At 35.8% G+C, this 19,895-nt stretch overlaps 1 protein-coding gene across 6 annotated transcripts in view; it reads left to right on the top strand.

Annotated features, from left to right (window-relative positions):
- The first annotated feature begins 1,366 nt into the window (after window positions 1–1,366).
- LRRCC1 (leucine rich repeat and coiled-coil centrosomal protein 1) overlaps window positions 1,367–19,895 on the top strand; it is a 34,445-nt gene continuing 15,916 nt past the window's right edge. For 2 of the 6 annotated variants that reach the window (XM_060128166.1, XM_060128167.1), the window contains exons 1-9: window positions 1,367–1,514; window positions 3,811–4,016; window positions 4,329–4,394; window positions 8,699–8,866; window positions 10,852–11,027; window positions 11,127–11,189; window positions 15,582–15,778; window positions 16,055–16,202; window positions 17,155–17,303. In XM_060128166.1, the coding sequence (XP_059984149.1) occupies window positions 1,426–1,514; window positions 3,811–4,016; window positions 4,329–4,394; window positions 8,699–8,866; window positions 10,852–11,027; window positions 11,127–11,189; window positions 15,582–15,778; window positions 16,055–16,202; window positions 17,155–17,303 (1,262 nt within the window). In that variant the 5' untranslated portion in view covers window positions 1,367–1,425. Of the gene's footprint in view, window positions 1,515–3,810; window positions 4,017–4,328; window positions 4,395–7,068; window positions 7,202–8,698; window positions 8,867–10,851; window positions 11,028–11,126; window positions 11,190–15,581; window positions 15,779–16,054; window positions 16,203–17,154; window positions 17,304–19,895 lie in introns of those variants that run through there. The other 4 variants (XM_060128171.1, XM_060128170.1, XM_060128168.1 and 1 more) reach the window with 4 other exon arrangements.

Here is a 19,895-nt window from a genome sequence, read left to right on the forward strand (position 1 = left end):
AAATAATCAATAAATGATCTATAATATAAATAGGAAAGAGTTTTATTCCAGCCAAACTAAGAACTATAGCCCAGGGGACCCAGATTCAATAAGTACTTGCATTATGTTCTGCTGGGCAACAAAATGGGGAAAGCAAAAAACAGAAAAATTATATAAATTGTCAAGAATTGGGCTTGGAGCTGGTAAGAAGTAAGGGTGTTTGTTAAGCAAGGTTAGGTTGAGGTCTGAAATGGTTGCATAGTTACAAGGGGAGACTTTGAGATCATAATGTTGCAGCTGGCAGCTGCTAGCAGATATTGTTTTGAAAACAGCTGGTGGTGTCCTTGAGTTTGATACAGTTCAGAAAATTCAAGTTCTGGAAGATGCAGGAATGTGTTTGAAACCACATCTACAAGGCCGCTCAGCTCCATTTTGAATCTGAATCAGTTAATCCATTTTGATTTTTAAATGCATTCTTTCCTTTAATGGTTAAAGCAGATGTACAATGCATGTTTGACGTAAGGTAGGCTGTTCCAGTTAGCATAAAGCCAAATCATCTATAAGCCAGAATGACTTCCCCATGCCTCAGTATGTGAAAATTTCTTCCGTCACTAGTGAGGAACCACGGAAGATTTTAGTTTAGGATAGTGACTGGTCCAGGGTTGAGATAAATATTTTGTCTCCATTTAAAAATATTCCCTTGACCCAGAAAGCAATGTAACCAGGAGGGTTCTTGGACCTTATTTGGGTATTGTTTTCCTACCTGGAATGCCATTCTGTCCAGAACACACTGTGAGCTAGCAAGACTCTGTTCAGTCATCTATGGATGACTTCCTTTTATAAAACATTCCCACTACCCACAGGAATATACAGTTGGCTTAAATGCTTCTGTGCTATTCCTAGCACTGGCCCTGATGCACAGCAATTCTGTTTCCTCCACTGAACTATGAATGCTTCCAGGAACGAGAATGGCCTTCATCTTATTCCTCACTGCATAGGGAGGTGCCTGGCACAAGTAAGGCATCCAGTAGACGCAATAACCTGGGGGAACAACTTATAGGTCTGTAAGACTACAGGTCTGTAAAAACAAACTGCTGTGAAATCGCCTTCAGAAGTCAGTCGCCTACAATGCAAAAATCATACAGAAGAGCCACAAAGGAAAGACGCATTCCTTGCCCAACCACCACAGGCCAGGCAAAATGTTTCGCTTTACGGCAAGTCTCAGGAGTCGCGCCGTAGATACCGTAAAAGGGAGGGAAGGCCTCGTTGGGGAAGCTCAGGCTTCTGGCTTTGCGACACCGTCGGGGCGGGAAAGTGCCGGCTGTCGGTTGGAGGAAGTCGGCCCGCCCCCTAGGGCCGGACTTCCGCGCACCCCGGAGGCGTGTTCCGGCCTTTCAGACCCGCCGCTGGGCGCCGGTTAAGACCCATCTCGCCGTCGCCGGTGCCATGGAGGCGCCGGTGGAGCCGGAAGTCGAGAATGAGGACGGCGAGAGCCGCTGCGGGGATCTGTGCTTCATGGACAAAGGCCTGCGGAGGTAAAGGGCAGCTTTACCGGAGACCGCACGGCAGGGGCCGAGGGCGGCGGGCGGCCTCGGTGGAGCGGAGGCGCGGGGCAGCTTTACCGAGACCGCACACGAAGGCGTCTGGCTATCGCCCGCCGTTCTCCGCCACAACTGCGCTGCTGAAGTGCCAGATACAAATCCAATGAGCCCCCTTTCCTTTCCTCCAGGGACTAATGAGCACCCTGGAAACTGCCCCACGTCCTGGTTCCCTGCCGGCGTTTGACCATCCTCCCTTCTTCGCTGGTTCTCCTTTCTTTGCTGGCAACTATTTCTTTGCTTGCCCTATAATTGTTGGTCTTCGCGGGTTCTGTCCTATCCTTTGCTCTTTCTCTGTGACAGAAAGTGGCAAAGTAGTATCTCTGGCAGCCGTAAAGCAAGAGTTTGCTGCTCTTCATTGGTTTTGCCTTGATTGTCTTAGCTCCTGGTCCAATTACTTTGCAGAGCCCTGTGATACATATACTGTTATACTTCTTGAAAATACTAAACCTAACATATTTAGTTCACTGCTTTCCTCTTTCATGCAGCCCAAATTTGTTCACGATACTAGGCTCTTGGTTCTGCGTTGCTGATTGGTCCCTCGCTGCCTTTTCAGTCTTACCTCTTACCCTTTCTCCGGTTACACCCTGTGATTAGCCACACTAAGCTACAAGCGGGCAGTTCCATAGTAGGCTTCTCTGTGCCTTTCCACATACTGTTCCTTTGTTGCCTGCCCTCTCTGTACACCTTGCTGATACTTAAAGCAGCTTGTTCTGGATCCTGATCTAAAATTTGCCAGAAAGCCCCAGGAAGGTGTTTTTCAAAAGAATATTTATATTTAATAATAGCTGCCATTTACTGAATGCCATTTATGTGTGCATGTTACATATATTATCACAAATCCTCACAACAATTCTGCAAGGTAGTAACTTTACGAGGGACAGATCTGAGATTCAGAGGATCTTTATAACTTTCCCAACATCGTGCAGCTGGTGGATTAAGTTTGAATTCAAAACCATTTCTATCTAATTTCACTGTCTGCTTTTTCGGCTATACTACATTATATGCACAATACTAATTTCCAGAAACCGAAATGCTTCAGAAACTAGATGGCTGTCATTAAGAGCATGTGTTAATAGCATAACGTCTGGTATTAAATAATAGCTCAGTAAATGACAGAAGCAAGATAATTGGAAAATATTTGAAACAGTCACATTTAGAGATTGCCAGTTTGAAATTTAGAAATGCTTTATCTTTTCTGCCAGGGGTTCTTATGTGCTTCAGACTGAAGACTAAAGGATAAGTTGAATGACCTTGTGACTTATTCATACTTTTCATGTTTTAATTTTAAATTTGAGATTCTTAATGCAAATTTGGAAGCAAACTTGAATTCCTTGTTTTCCCTTTACTCCCTGACTGGTAAACTTCTCATTTTCCTGCTACTAGATTTCGTACAGCTTTACTATAGCTGCTATAGAACAGATGCCAATGACATTGTGTGTCCCAGTTCAAGCATCTCTGAATTATGTGCACTGTAGTTTATATTCCTGGAACTCCTATCTTCAGAAGAGGTTCCAGTTAAAAATAGCAGTAATTGACAGAATGAAGAGATGAGTTGCATTTAGAGGAGATGCTTTCCAAATTTCAGCAAGGGAGGACAGGGACTGTTGCACTACGAATAGCGATAACTAATGGTTTATTTTGAAATCAACTACATTCTGGGTTAAACAGACATAGACAGTGAAGAGAATAAGATTGTAAACTCCAGTGCCAGATCTGTATTTATACTGGCTCAATTTGGTAATAGCTACAAGAATTTGGACAAGTTATTTAATTTCTGTAAACCGTGGCATCCTTAGATACCTACTGCTTGGAGTTGTTGTGAGGATTAAATGGGCAGAGGAAACAGGTTTAGAGAGGTTAATTCATTTACTCAAGTAACACAGCAAAAGTGGTAGAGTGCAGATTTGAACTTGGGGTGTTATGATTCCAGGAACTGACTTTACAAATAACTGCTTTCACTCAGTGCTGATGACTTTGTTTGCATATAAAAGCTAGAAATGCCCGGTATCCCTTGCCTCTCTTGATAATGGTCCAAAATACTGGTTAGTTGTAAGAAGCAGTGTACCTTATGAGACATTTCAAGGCTACCACAAGTAGGAAGGATTTTATTATAGAATGAATAGAGTACATACTTACTATCTACATGCTGTTTGGTTAATTTTATTTATTTGGTCATGATTTTTAAATCCATTTTTTACTTGTTTTTGAAAATATATATTTTCCTTTGTAGCATATCAGAGTTATCTTTAGATTCAACCCTTCGTGCCATCAATCTTCATTGCAATAACATCTCGAAGATCAAAGCCATTGATCACATTTGGAATTTACAACATCTAGATCTGTCATCTAATCAAATAAGTCAAATTGAAGGGCTAAACACACTGACAAAACTACGTACTTTAAACTTGTCCTGCAATTTGATCACAAGAATAGAAGGTTTGTAAGTGATTTTCATCTAATACTTTGCATAAGGGAGTTGATTTAAGTCCATTTTTCATCTTCTTCCCAAAAGAGTGGGATAAGTATTATCATAAACTTTTCAAAACTGACCCTAAAACTCTACATAAAAAGTTTTCTTCTAGAAAAGTTATCAATTTAAAAAATATATATTTTGTAAAATACCAACAGAATTGATTTCACTGTTACCAGACTGTAGATTTGCTTCAGAGCAGTCTGAAATAGTATTGTAATACTATATAACTAATTAATTGATTATTTGAATCTTATAATGGCTTTATTTTGTTTTAGGACTTAAAGCACTAACTAATCTGACTAGACTGAATTTATCTTATAACCACATAAATGATCTTAGTGGTAAGTTGATATGCTTATGTTTTCTATAATGCTGAGTATTTGCCATGTATAATGAGTTAGACTGAGCTGTGCATGTTGAAGAACTGAATAATCCAGTTTTTGACCAAAAATCTTATCTAGAGGGTGTTTCTCAGTCATATTTGTTTTTTGTTGGTGCTAAAGCTACAGCTGAATAAAAAACTAGGAATAAAAACCAGAGTAATCAGTAACAGAAAAAACTTGGTTAGAAAGAACCTACTTTGGGAGAATAATGTTTTAATCTTAGATAATTAATATACTATTATGTAGAGAGAGATAGTTCCAGCAGAACTTTTTACAATGATGAAAATATCCTGTATCTGTGCTATCTGGTATGGCAATCAGTAGACAGATATGGCCTTTGAGCACTTGAAATGTGGCTAGTACACTGAGGAACTGAATTTGTAATTTTATTTAATTTTAATTAAATTTTTATTTAAATTTAAAAAGCCACATGTGGCTAGTGCTACCATATTGGACAGTGTAGGTATATAGCATTCCAAAGGCTATAGCAAATTAACAATCAAGGTTTTTCTTTCAAAGATTTATTATTATTTATTTAATTTATTTTTTTGGCTGTGTCAGGTCTTAGTTGAGGCATGCGGGATCTTTTATTGTGGTGTGTGGGCTTCTCTCTACCTGTGGCATGCAGGTTTTTCTTCTCTAGCTGTGGCACGTGGGCTCCATAGTTGTGGCACGCGGGTTCCAGAGCGCATAGGCTCTGCAGTTTGTGGCATGCAGGCTCTCTAGTTGAGGTGCTCAATAGTTGTGGCACGCAGGCTTAGTTGCCCTGCAGCATGTGAGATCTTAGTTCCCTGACCAGGGATCAAACCCGCGTCCCCTGCATTGGAAGGTGGACTCTTTACCACTGGACCACCAGGGAAGTCCCAGGATTTTTTTTTAATTTTCTTTTTGACTTTACCATATATAAGAAGGTTAAAACTTGTTAATCTTTTAATTGATTAAAGTGATACACTGATAAAATGAACGGAGTTTTATGATAATTCTTAAAATTATCTGTCAGAACTAGCAGAATTTCTCTAATTATCTTCATAATCCTTATCAGTATTTGAAACAGTCTTATTCATTTGTTTGTTCTTCTCCCCTGCTAGAAAAATACGACCCTATGCCAGGTATTTAGTACACAAAAGAATAAAATACAATGACCTAGTCCCTACCCTTAACCAAAGTAGCAACAGTATTTTAATTTTTAAAAACCTTTTTCCCCCAAAATGTGGAAGTATTAAAATTGAGTATTAACTGTAGTTCTGTCTCTGCTGTGTGATGCTGAGCAAAGTATATTGTTCTTTGGATGCAATTTCCTTAACTGAAAAATGTTAATTTTGGATAATATAGTGCATTCATTTACTTCTATAGTGATGAAAAAATAACAACAACAAATAGATAAAGTTATTATCACAGGGCTTACATTGTAGTGGGGAAGTAAAACAAATAAATGAGATCATGTCAAACCACCCCAAAAAATAAGCAAAAGATTTGAGCAGACCCTTCCCCAAGAGGATATCCAAGTTGCAAACGAGCCCATGATTTAAAAAAATGTTTAGAATCCTTAGTAATTAAGGAAATGCAAATTAAAATCATAATGAGATCCACTTCATACCTACTAGAGTAGATATACTTTTAAAAACTTAAAATACAAAACACTGGTGAGATTGTGGAGCAACTAGAGCTTGCATACATCACTGGTAGAATTCAAAATGGTAAAACTACTTTGGAAAACAGTTTGAAGGTTTCTTATAATGTTAAACAAATACTTAGCGTATAATCATGCATTTCTACTTCTAGTTGTTTACCTAAGAAAAATGAAAACATGTCTAATCAAAGACCTGTACATGAATGTTAATATGATTATATTACTTTTTAATATAATCATGTTTATATGATTATTCATAATCTCCAAAAACTAGAAACCACCCATTTGTCTATCACCTGGTAAATGGATAAACAAATTGTGATACATCCACAGGATGGAACACTACTTGGCAATAAAAAGGAATGAACTAATTATATATGCGGCAACATAGATAAATCTAAAAACAATTATACTAAGTGAAAGGAGCCAGACACAAAGGATTACGCTGTATGATTCCATGTATATGATATTCTGACAAAACCAAAGATACAGGGGCAGAATGAGATCATTAGTTACCAGGGGTTGAAGATGAGGAGAGAAGATTGATTTACGTAGGGACACAGTGATTTGGGTGATGAAAATGTTCTGTGTCTCCATTGTAGGGGTTACATAACCGTATATGTTTGTTAAAGCACATCAAACTCTACTGTATATATTTTCTGCAAACCTATAAGTTCTAATAGATAATTCTTAGAATGATAATATTTTATATGTTCAGAAACACTTCAGTAAGTAAATAATGACAGTTCATACGATTAAGAACATACAAAAACACTAAGGCATGATCAAGCTTGCCATGATAAAGGCAGTAAGAAGGCTACTGTGGCTAGAGCATAGCAAATGAGGGATTAATGTGCTAAGAAAAGAGATAACAAAACAGTCAAAAGTCAGATCACGTACAGCATCGTAAGCAGGGTAAAAAGTTTGTATATTATTCTAAGTACAATAGGAAACCATTGGAAGGCTTTAAACAAGTAAGTGACTCAATACATCTGTTTAAAGGATCACTTTGGCTGCTGAGTGGGTGAAGAATGGACTTCAGTAGGACGGTGAAAGTCAGGTGGCAAGAAGCTCTTCCCATGGTCTGGATGAGAGATGATGGAGACTTGGACTAGGATGGAAACAATGTAGAGGAGTAAATACATTATGTTTTGCATGTGGAGTTCATAGAACTTGCTGATGGATTGAGATGAGGAGATGAAGGGAAAAGGAATCAAAGATAATTAAGAGTTATCTTTGTAGTAACAGGTGGTTGATGGTACTATTTCCTGACATGGGGAAGATTGGAGGAGGAACAGGTTTAGAGATGAAGGGGTAAGAATGAAGGATCCTATCTTAAATTCGAGAGCCCTATTAGATATGTGTGTGTGTATGTGTATGACCTGCGATTTGGGGGTAGGGCATCAGGGTTGGTGTTGTAGATTTGGCACATCAGTGCTGTTTGTTGCTGTGACACTATAGGAGATTCTGAAGAGTGTATGAATAGAGGAGGGGGCGACCAGGAATGCGCCCTGGGGCACTTTAAAATCAAAACGTAAAAGGGACATGAAGTTGCAATATAAGAGAAAGAACCAGTAACATGGAACAGGAACTTAGAAATGTGGTAGTAAATTAAGAAGAAATGCTGAGTACTCATAAGAATGCTTGACGGGAAATCTGATCCTGTAGTGAGTGGTCAAAGACTTTTCTGAGGGTGTGACAGATGAACAGAAGTTAGTGATGAGGACTATGAAGAAAATAAGAGGCAACCCTGTAAAAAAGATGAGTAGAAGTTAGCCAGATATGATAAAGATCATTGAGGAGAGAAGAGTATTCCAGTCAGGTTGAAGAAATTGAAGGGGGGGGGAAGGTGAGTAAAGTTGAATTTATACATGGAGAGTACTAAACTAGGCAAAATTGAAAAATAAGACCTTCATCAGAACAGTGTAGAGTGTATCTCAGAATGGTCCTTCCAAAAGAAGGAAGGCTAGGGCATTCAGCCATGGATGATTCTCCTTTTGTTGAGGGGTTCCTGGAGGTGTTAACTCCTTCACATTTCTGAGCTAAACTCTTGCTCAACAAGCTCCATTTTAAAGAAAATTCTGAGGCATGGCCCCTGTCCACCACAGCTGCAGTGAAGTCAGGCTGGCCAGGGAGATATGCCAGGAACCAGTAGCCTCTGCTACAAACCTAGTTTCTAACATTACCATGCTCTAGATAATCTCATGCAAGAAATGTTACCAGGGAGCTAAATCAAATGGGTGCTATTTATATTTATTTTATGCTCAAACCAATGAAATTGGAGTGTTAGCTTATGTCTCCTAATTAAAAATAATGTGTTGATTGAGAGCCTGAAGCCATCGCTTTATTCTTATTCTCATAAAAGTACATGGGCCTGGGGAGGCCCATTTGTTTTGTTTAAACAGCCCAGGTACGCCTGGGCTAAGGCTCAAAGAGATGCCAAACCTTTGTTTCTTCAAAACAACAATTGACTTTGCTGATACCCTGTTCATTAGATATAGCTGTTTACAGAAGGGTCTTATTAATGCTACTCCTTTGCCTCTTGAAATACAACCTATATAAAAATTATTTTTAGTTAGCTGTTAGAAAAATTACTGTTGTGACATCAAAAACATTTTTTTTCCTGTTGCAGGTTTGATGCCCCTTCATGGAATTAAACATAAACTTAGATATATTGACCTACATAGTAATTGTATAGATAGTATCCATCACCTACTTCAGTGTACGGTAGGATTGCGCTTCTTGACTAATCTTATTTTGGAGAAAAATGGAGAAGATAATCCTGTCTGTCATTTGCCAGGTATGATCAATTAATTTAATACTTTTTGTAACAGTTGATTTTCAGAGCTCCTTTATTTCCTGCAACTTGTATTTATGACCTCCTTGAATTTGTCTTAAGCTTTGCAACTTTTTATTATGTATTTGGAAAAGTATAATTGCAAATAAATTATTTTATTAAGACAAATTAAATTGCTGTTAAAAGAGGAACACAAGCTGAAGAGATAAGTAATTCTCTTTAGACAGTTTTATATTTGATAAGTGAATGCCTCAAAATTAAATTGTGCTTATGATATAGTCTTATAGTATAATACTAAGCAGCCATAAAAAAGAATATAGAATCTCTTTAGCTACTGATAAGCACTTATCTCCAAGATATATTACTGTTAAGAGAAAGAAAAGCAAGTTGCGAAACATTGTGTATAATACGCTCCCATCTGTGTGCAAAGGATAACGTGTGTGTGTGTGTGTTTGCTGAGTATATATATATATAAAATACCTAGAAGGATACACAAAAATCTGATAATAGTGGCTAACTTCAGTATTAGGTAGGTAGGGATCAGGAAATGAGAAAAGGGCATCTAGGAATCAGGAAATGTTAGGAAAACTTTTTACTGAATACCTTTTGAATTTTACACCATGTGAATGTGTTAAATTATTAACAAGTAAATGACTTTTTTAAGAAGAAATCTTAAACTTAATATGAGCTTAGACTTATTAAGATACAAGATATATAGAAGATGCTGCTGAAATGCCATTTGATCTAATTCAAAATCATTGAGGTTGGCAAAGATAAAGCAGACCAGACTGCCATTTCTAGAACTTATTTATCTCAAAGTGCTTAACCCAACAATAAGATACAAACGTAGAATATGAATATACATTCTAAAGATGTGTTTGGGTAGAAGTTGGCTGCAGAGGCTGTGTTCTCATTAATATGCAGCTATGAGAAGGCTTTTCCCAGAATGGAAACCTATTTTGATAATTTTACTTTGCAGAAGAATATATTAGATTTGAGATCAACTATTTTCCTAAGCCCATATAATGATAGAGTCTCCCTAAAAATCAGAGCAGATTTCCATTTTGGGGGGAAACTCTTTTCTTGGAAAAAAAAACCTTATTCCTAAGACAACTTTAATTTACTGACCCACAAGTTGGATTTTTTTCCTAATAATCTCGTCTCAAGAACCTCTAGTTCCTGTAGTTTGAACCTTTGTTTTTCACTTTCTTTCCTAGATGAGGTATTTCTCTGAACACAGTTGCCCTCCCCCCAGAATTATTACTGAAATTACTTTTCTTTCCTCAAAATTTCTAACATGAATTTTCCAGACTTCTTTCTTTTGTAGTTCTTCCAACCACTTTATTTTACTTGGTTTTAAAATTTATCAAAATTGAAGTGTTTCTATTAGCCTAAACACCAAATTAATGTTAATTTGCCAGACTTTTCATATGTAATTAGGGAAAATAAACATATTCTTAAATACTTGATAGATTGTCTGTTTTAATCCTAGTTATATAGAATTTAAGAGGAGAAAGTAGGAATGTTTAAGTTTGTTAATGCTTATGGCCTCACTAGCAAAATTCTTGCTTCTCTGATTGTTATTCTCATCATCCTGATTTACATCTGTACTAATCATATTACAAATAAACAAGAGCTATATTTGGTTTTCTGTCTGGAATAAATTGCTACTGGTTTCATGCATTTATAGCTTTACAGCAATTTTATAAAAGATAGATCCAGAAATGATGATTTTTTAATTTTCTGACTTTCATCAGGAGGGTTGTTTGGGAGGGATTGGGGGGTAGTGTTTTGTTTGTTTTGTATTTAATGATTATGTACTGGAGAAGAACTAAGTAGTTTTTTATTACACGTTTATTAGTTGCATTCCAGGACTAATTTTATCATTCAGGTGATATATCTGGTAGCTGATAAATTTACTTCATTCTAGAAATAATTAACCTTTCTTTTTATGCTTGAGTTTTCATTTTGAATGATTTGTTTCCAAGGGTACAGAGCAGTTATGCTCCAGACTTTGCCACAGCTTAGAATCCTAGATTGTAAGAACATATTTGGTGAACCAGTAAATATGGCAGAAATAAACTCATCACACCTACAGTGCTTTGAAGGTCTTTCGGATAATTTAGTTTCTTCTGACTCTCCCCTAAATATAAGTGAAAATGAGGTATAGTATGTTTTTTTTTCTAATATAAAAGATATCTTCAAATTTTAATTAATAAATAAATGTAAATTTAAAGGATTTTGGTTTGTTTCTGTGTCCTAGATCTCTGATGGTATGCCAGTGGTAACACCACCTATCGATGAGGTAACTCCCTTGGATCACTTTGTAAGTACACCAGCAGATACTGGTTTGACATCCTTTATATCTGTGTGTCCTTCTGAGCCAGAGAAAGTTAATAATGAAAATGATTTTCAGAATGAGATGAAACTTCAGAAATTAGATGACCAAATTTTACAGTTTCTCAGTGAAGTAAATATTTTTCCTACTTTTCTAAGCAGTGTGTTTGTTGGAGAAAAAAATAGTAAAAAAAATGTGCAATAAAATTGCATACAAGCTGACCCACCAGAAACAGTCTATATTTATTGCATTGGTGTGTATGTTTATTTTTTTTCTTTAAAATAGGATTCTATTGTAGTAGTAGTGGTAGAAAAAACATACTTTTTTCACTCATTTTCCTTAATGTCCTCCTTCAAATCTTCATTATGTAATTCTTTTGTTGTTCTGCAACAAAGGAATTATTTGTTATTATTTCCACCCACCCACCTTTTATTTCAAGTAAATAGAACTCTTTGGATTCAGTGCTTATTAACATAGAGGATATGTGAGCTACTTTTGGCCTCTACTTTCTCTTCAGTTGTTTCATGGTCAAAGCCACTTCTATAACCTATAGCTAAATGGCAAGTTATTTTATATAATTCCTGCTTCAATTCCTGTTTACAGCAGACCCTTACCAAATAACCTCTGCTTTCTTGAAATACTAATCCTTTTTTACCCCTGCTACTAGTTCTCTGGTTTTTAGAAATTTTGCACTATGTGGTTGATCCGTAATTCCTAGAATTTACTACTATTTGAGTCTCCAACCTTCTCTCTAGCATCCTTGCTCTGACCTATACTGACAGTTGTTTCCTTGAACACTACACCTCCCAGAATGCAACGGATTTTTCCTTTATCCCCTACCTGGACATGGAGGAGAAAGACTGTGGGATAGGCCCAAAAGGCTATTAGTCAAAAGTCAGTTTGACCTAGAAATTTGTAGTTGAATTTTAATATTTAAATTTTTTCTCAAAATGGGGGTGGGTAGTGGAAAATGCTTATGGAATGATTATGGTTCGATGGGTTGTTAATAATCCTGAACTATTGTCTTAGCTATAACATTAGCAATGCTTGATAAACATGAGGTCTACCTTAGGTGGGTGCGTGAATAAGACTATAAGGATTCTGTGTGCCAAAAATCCCTAGAGATTTCAATTTGGGCCACAGAGGTAGATTGTAGTAGAACTGGGACAAGAATGCTGGCAGATGCATTCTTTGACATCATTGATAACATATTACTGAGGTACTAGGCTCTTCATCTCTTCAGGTTTCATCTTCCATCTTAGAATGGCTGACTCTTCTTTCTCAATGTCAGAACTTAGATTTAAGCTTAATAACCTAAATTTGAAGTGAAATTTTCAGCTTCTCTTATGCCATCCTCATTTCATTCTCACAATAACTCAATCAAGTAGATAGAGATTAGTATATCGTTGTTCTTGTTATATAGAAAAGAAACTCAGTTTATTTAAGAGTCCTTTATTTTAGTGAGGCAGAGTTGAACTTCAGACGCAAATGTCCTGATATCCAATCTGGTATTCTTTCCATTGTCATGCTTCTTATTCAGTTAGTGATAATTCTTCCTACTTTATAACTACGAATAGGAGTCTAGCTCTCTGGAGGAAAAAGGATGATTTGTTGCTATGCATATAAAATTGTTTAGGAGAAGGACTTCTTGTTTGTTAACTTACTTGGTATAAAGGGTAAACATACAATTTGAATTTCAGTTGATATATACACTTAAATTATAAGTGAAGTCATAAAGTTACTGAAAATATGCTATAATATAATGATGGTTATTCTTCTTAATTACTGGACTTATAATTGTTACACTGATTTTGAGAATTCTGTCTGTGAAAGGCTGTTTTGTCTTTAAGTTTTCATTTTATCCCCACCATTTTATTATGAACATTTTAAAACTTAGAGCAAATTTAAGAGAATTTCTTAGTGAATTAGCAGGATACCCACCAACTAGATTCCACCATCAACATTTTACTCTACTTATTTCATCATATGTCTATGCATCTACTCATTTATCAAACTATCTTATTTTATGACACATTTTAAAGTGAATCACACGTATCAGTATACTTCCCCCTAAATATTTAAGCCTGCATATCATATCATTATAGTTCAGTATTTTTTTACAGTTTTTTTTACTTTCACTTTTTTTTTTTTTTTTTACTTTTGATGTAAAATAGAGATGTGTGTATTCCCTGAATTGACAGTACATAGGCCTGTTACCCAAACGTTTATGAAGGTGAGCGTCACTGTCCTAAAATGTTCCCTTGTGCTGCTGCTCACAGGGGTTCCTCTACTGCACTCCCCACCCTCGCCATCACTTTTCTCATTTTTTTTGACTATAGACTATTTAATACTCCTTCCAGAACCTACTATAAGTGGAATCATACAGTGTATATACTCTTTTGTGTAAGGCCTCTTTCACTCAGAATAACCTTGAAATCAGTCCATTATTATGTGTATCAGTAGTTTGTTTTTATCGCTGCGTGGTATTCCGTTGTATGGGTATACCACAGTTTATTTTTCCATTATCCCTATTGATATACCACTGGGTTCTTTCCAGGTTTGTGGATAAAACTGCTATGAAATTACAGTACAAGTCTTTTTGTGAACTTAGGTCTTCATTTCTCTTCAGTAAATAGCTAGAACTAGAATTTCTAGATTATAGGGTAGGTGTTTGTTTAGTTATATAAGAAACTGCCAGAGCTTTCCCAAGGTGATTGTTCCATTTTATTCCCACCAACAATGTAAACTGACTGTTCCAGTCGTTCCATATCCTCACCAATGTTTGGTGTTAGCACTGATTTTATTTTAGCCATTCTAGTGGGTGTATACTGATATTCATTGTGACTTTAATTTGTATTTCACTAATGATCAGTGATGTTAAGCACTTTATCATGTACTTATTGAATCTTTTGTGCAGTGTTCAGAAATTTTGCCCACATTTTTATTGAGTGATTAGTCTATTACTGAGTTATAGGAATTCATTTTATATCTTGAATACTAATGTTTTGTCAAATATATTTTCTCCCAATCTGTGGGTTGCTATTCACTTCCTTAAGGGTCTTTTAATAAGCAGCAGTTTTAATTTTACTGATTTTTATTGTCTAGTTCTATCAGTTGCATGTGAGATGTTAGATTCTTCAACTATGATTGTGGATTTGTCTATTTCTTCCTTTAATTCTCTCAACATTTGCTTGTCATTTTAAAGCTCTCTTACTAAGCACATACACATTTATGACTACTTTTTCTTCCTATTTAACTGATTCTTTTATCATTATGCAATGTAAATTTATGTTTTCACTCAATTTCGGAATTTTTGGACATCATTGCTTCAAATATTTCTCTGTCCCATTCTCTTTCCTCTTTTTTCAAATTCCATTTAGACCTTTTGAGGTGTCCCACAATCCCCTGATGCTCTGTCGGTTTTATCAACTTTTTTTCTCTGTATTCTTCATATTGAATAAGTCCACTGAACTCTTTTCAGGTTTACATATTCTTTCTTTTATCACCTCATTCTGTATTAGTCCAGCCAGTCAATTTTTACTTTAGACGTTGTATTTTTCAGTTGTAAAATTTCCATTTTTTAAAATAATTTTTACTTGTCTGCTGAATTTCCTTTTCATTCATGATAAGCACTTTTTATATCATTGAGCATACTTATGATCACTGTTGTAAAGTTCTTCTCTGCTTATTTGAACATTTAGGTCCTCTCAGGTCTCCACTGATTGTCATTTCTCTTGAGAATAGGTCATATATTCCTGGTTCTTCCTACTGTGAGTAATTTTGGATTTTGTCCTGGACAGTGTGAATGTTACTTTGTGGAGAATCGAGATGCTGCTATAGGCCTCCAAAGAGTGTTAATAGTTTTGTTATAGCAAGCATTTAACTTGCTTTGACTAACTGCTGCTTTTTTTTATCCTTTGCTGGGCTTCTTGCAGTCTATTCCATACTATCCTCAGGTTCTTCAGACCCAAAAGTTTGTGGGTTTCCCACTTGAGTTTTAAGACTCCCTACGTAGTGCCAATTGTGCTGTTTTCTTAGGATAAAAGCCATAAAGCAGAAACAATCCATTCTGGTCATATTTCCAGGTGTCTACTCTCCTCTAGAATAAGACTACTTTTGTTCACTTTCCAGGATTCCAAGTAGTGTTGTTGTTGTTTTGTTTGTATTTTTCCCCAGTTTGTAATTGTTATCTTGAGAGCATCAACCTCATAGGAGCTTACTTGTGCATACCAGAAGTTGAATCCTTTGTCTTTAATTCCAAACATACCTAGTTTATAAATCTTTAATCTTGTAAAAAGTTATAACATTTTAGAAAATGTCAAATTATGTTCTTTTATACCGAATTAAACTTTTAAAAAACTTTGGTTTTTTTTATTCTAGACTTCTAATTCTTTAATAGATAATGTTCCTGAGAAAGATCTCAGACCAAGAAGAGACACAGATGTGACTTCTGAAAGTGACTGTGGAAACAGAAAAGAATGCAATAGAAAAATTCCTCGAAGATCAAAAATCCCATATTATTCCAAAACTATTCAAACTGTTAAGCGCCACAGTAAAAACAACAATGCTTTTATAAGGTACTTCTTTTAGTTCTAGGAATTCAGATAAGGCACACAGAAGTTACTATTGCTGGCTTCTTTCTTAAAGGTATCTCATGGTAATATTTTTTTTTACTATTCTAATGTCAAAAGATTTGACTTTTCAGCCTTGCAGCCTCAAATTTAGTCAGTACTTTCATATAAATTTATAGAAAAGGCTCTCTTTATGCTGGATTGTCATTACCTAAGTTGTGAAAAATAGTTATAAGTATTATACATTTCTTTGAGTTATTTTTTGTGGTTTTTTCTTTGCAGTTGTAATCGTAAAATGAAACCACCTTTCTTTAAAGAATTACACATAAGATCATCTTTAGTGAACAATAATATATTAGAAGAATCAGAAAAGCAGAAGACTGAAATAATTAAAGTAAACAACGGTAGCTCAGAAAATGCCACTTACCGGGTATGATTTAAGAGATTAAGAAAAAATTGGATATGAATAATCTTATTTTTAAATTCGAAGTTAGTCCCAGAAAAACTATGCATGTTTTTATGAGCAAAAAAATATTTTGTGTAATTTTATTGGGGGTTGCGGTTGGGTTATTTTCCCCTTCCTGATTTCCAGATTTTGTGTAATGTTACTATTTTTGTAATTTTTAAAGGAATGGAAATTACACATTTATTTAAGATCAGATTTCAGTGAAATCATTTTGTTGTATGCTTGTGGAGGAGAAAACATGTCTGAATTTTTGAATTCTTCCTAAAGCAGTGGTTCCTAACTTATGAGTCTCAGACTCCTTTAAATATCTAAGGAAATCTATGGGTTTTTGCAGAGAAACTTCCTTAGAGAAACTCGTAAAATGTTGTATATAATTTCAGGGTATTCATGGGCTCTCCTGAAACCCAGTTTTGGACCCATGGATTCCAGATTAAGAGGCATTCAAGAATTTTAAAATTCTTCAATATTTTCCTTAATCATTCACATGTTGTTAAGAATTTTTAGCACACATTGATTTATTTTATATATTTTATTAACTTACCCTTATTTTACTGTGAACAACTGGTTATACTTAGGATTGTAATGTGCACTATTCTTCCAATAGTATGATTACTTTTTGAAACAGTTCACACCTTTCATGCTATTGGTTTTGTCTCCTTATTCTTAGGTATAAAGGCCTTAATATTTAGAAAATAATAAAAATCATTATGACAATAATAATAGCAGCTAACATCTATTGAGTGGATATTTTGTGCCAGACACTGTTCTGCATGCTTTACTTCCATTCTTTTGGTTAATTCTCACCACAGCCCTTTGAATTAGATGCTCTTATTCCCACATTATAAATGAGAAAATTGAGGCAGTGAGAGGTTAGGTAACTTTTCCAATTTCACATAACAATATTGTTTTCTTTCAGGCACTAGTTGAGGAACTAGATCAAGAGAGAGAGAAGAGATGGAAAGCTGAACAAACTGAAAAGAAACTTATGGATTATATTGATGAACTGCATAAACATGCAAATGAAAAAAAAGATATTCATAGCCTGGCTCTTCTTACTACAGATAGGTAAGGGGAAAGTCTGTAAACCTTAAGTTATCTCATAGCACAAAGAATGCTGAACTTGGAAACTAGCTGTAGTATGATAAAAAAAAACTATGCATATGGTTTTAGTTTGAACTAATTTAAAGATTTAGGGCTTTGTCAGTTTTTTACATTAACAAAGGATTCAGGATATTAATTTGAGCCCTCAAGCTGGGAGATGTCAGATCGATTAAAAAAAAAGTATTATAAGTGAAAAACAGGAAGAGTGTAGAGCTGGGATTGGCAGACTTTTTCTGTAAAGGACGGGGCTTGGCACATTTTTTCTTTAGGCATTCTGGGTCATAATCAGTCTCTGTTGCATATTCTTCTCAACAATGGGCTTCAGTACCAGATAACCCAAGTTTCTTAATTCTAATGTTTTCATTCCATCTTATTCCATTTCCCGTTTTATCTTTTTTTTCTGTAGTAAATTATGTAATACAGGATTGTCTTATTCCAAGATGTGCGAATACCAAACGGTTTTCTGAAATAACAATAACTTTTTTCTTCTGTTTCCTATAGGCAATTATTTCAAAAGTTATGCTTTTCCTTAAAAGGTTATAAGATTTTTTCCATGGGATTCCTTTCAATTTTTATCTCTTCTCCTTGAATGAGCACCGGGTTTCTAGACTTGGTGTTTGCCAACAAATAGGGCTTAGGAAGTTGCTCTTGGTTTCATTTCTTAGCTGCTTATATAGTAGATAATTCCCTTCCTACAATCTTCATTCATTAGTAAGTTGATGTACACGGCTCCCAGCCCAATTCCCAGGTTCTTTTAAGCATTTAACTAGTAAAGTTGTGTGGTACTGATGTGGTATTTTCTACCCCTCACTACCTGATTCTCTGATTCTTTGTACTTACGGAATATAAGGAAAATTACAATACCAAACGTGTTCCATGAAAACCTCTGTAATTACGCAAGCTACGATGCTTTGTGCTATTACTAGCCAAACCACCACTACCCACCAATTTCTTGCCTTATACAAGACAGTGCTGGACAGGGGTAAAGGAACAGAATGGATAAAATAACTGTCCTCTGACCATCTCAGAAGAAACAGCACTTTTGTTTGCAGTAGGTGCATAGGTAGCCAACATAGTTTAATGATAGATTTATAGAGACTGTGTGACTCAATGAGTCACAGTCATAGAATGAAAGAGAGGGTATATCTTTTTTTTTTTTAATCCAGAAAGATACAAGGCAAAGCCTGAGTGTTCTAAGAGCTGTTATTATTTTAAGTTAGTTCCATTTGCCTTATTGTTGAAATTCCTCCCTGATTTTGGCACTATGTTTTCTCTTGTTTAGAGTCATATGTATATGAATTTTTGTTTTATTCTGTTTTGTAGGTATTATCTAGTGGAATATTAGAGGAAGTTATGTCTGGGGTTGCTAGCCAAATTCTATTTTAATTGGACAGCTTTGGACACACCTCATCTTTATCCTTCTTTAACCTCTTTGCTGTTGTGCCATGTTCCCTGTGTTACATATTTGTTGTTCTCTTGGAAATTCATCTTCAATCTTTTCTGATTCTTTTTTCATTTATACCCCAAATGTTTTTTGGGGATTAGATCCTCACCAATCTTCATATTCCCTTATGTGACTTGGTAGGGACTCTGTTTTCCTCATACCTAAGGCAGGGTCTAGCATCTAGGTACCATGCTGTGAATATATATTATCTCAAAAAGTGAATCTTCTTTACTATGCTTTTAATACCTAACCAATAAGCTCCCAAACCTTTTATCTGTTTTATAGGCCTCCTTGATTAACAAATTGTTCATCTAATCATCTACTAAAAATTTCTTGTCTACATTGCTTGTAAGTGTCTTAAGATCAGCATGTCCTTAGGTTGACTTTTTCCTGCTCCCTTATTCTGTATTCTTTGTTCTAATAAATGGTGTTCCAGTCAGCCACCAAAGCTAGAAATTTCAGAATGATTTTTTTTGCTTCCTTTCTCTTTCTCAAACTTCATAACCAGTTGGTATTGATACCGTCTTCATTCTGCTTAAACGGTGTTGAACTATCTCCTCTCTGTCCCCAGACGGTTGCATCAGTTTAGGCCCTTATCTCTTGATTAGAGGATTTCTCTAATTTTACTGATCGGTAGCTTCTCTGCCCCTTCCACCATATGGTCCACAGAATAAAGTCCAATATTCTTTCATATAACATACCAAACCAGAGTTGAGAGAGTGAACAAAGGAAGACCAGTTTGGAGACGACTCTCAAAGGCAAGAGGACAAGAATTGGAGAAATGACTGTAGTATAGAAGCTGATGAGGTGTAGGGATTTTTCTCAATTATGGCTTGGCAATTATAGTAGGTACACATTGGAGTGGCTGCCTAGCTCAGAAATTCCTTTATGAGGCTATGTCTTTGCTATTCGTTGTCCCCTTTTCAAACACTTGACTTCTGTTCTGTCATGAACTGCCTCTCTGCCTATAATATTGGTTAAGAGGTGAGCCCCTGGCCTTAGCCCACATGGCCACAGTGACCGCTGCATGGAGTGGGCATATGAACCAAATTGGACTAACCAAAGCCTTTCCCAGAGCTCAGTTCTAAGTTGAGCTAGAGAAAGGTAACCTT

The sequence above is a fragment of the Lagenorhynchus albirostris genome, chromosome 17 (genome assembly GCF_949774975.1).
Source record: "Lagenorhynchus albirostris chromosome 17, mLagAlb1.1, whole genome shotgun sequence".
Taxonomy (NCBI): domain Eukaryota; kingdom Metazoa; phylum Chordata; class Mammalia; order Artiodactyla; family Delphinidae; genus Lagenorhynchus; species Lagenorhynchus albirostris.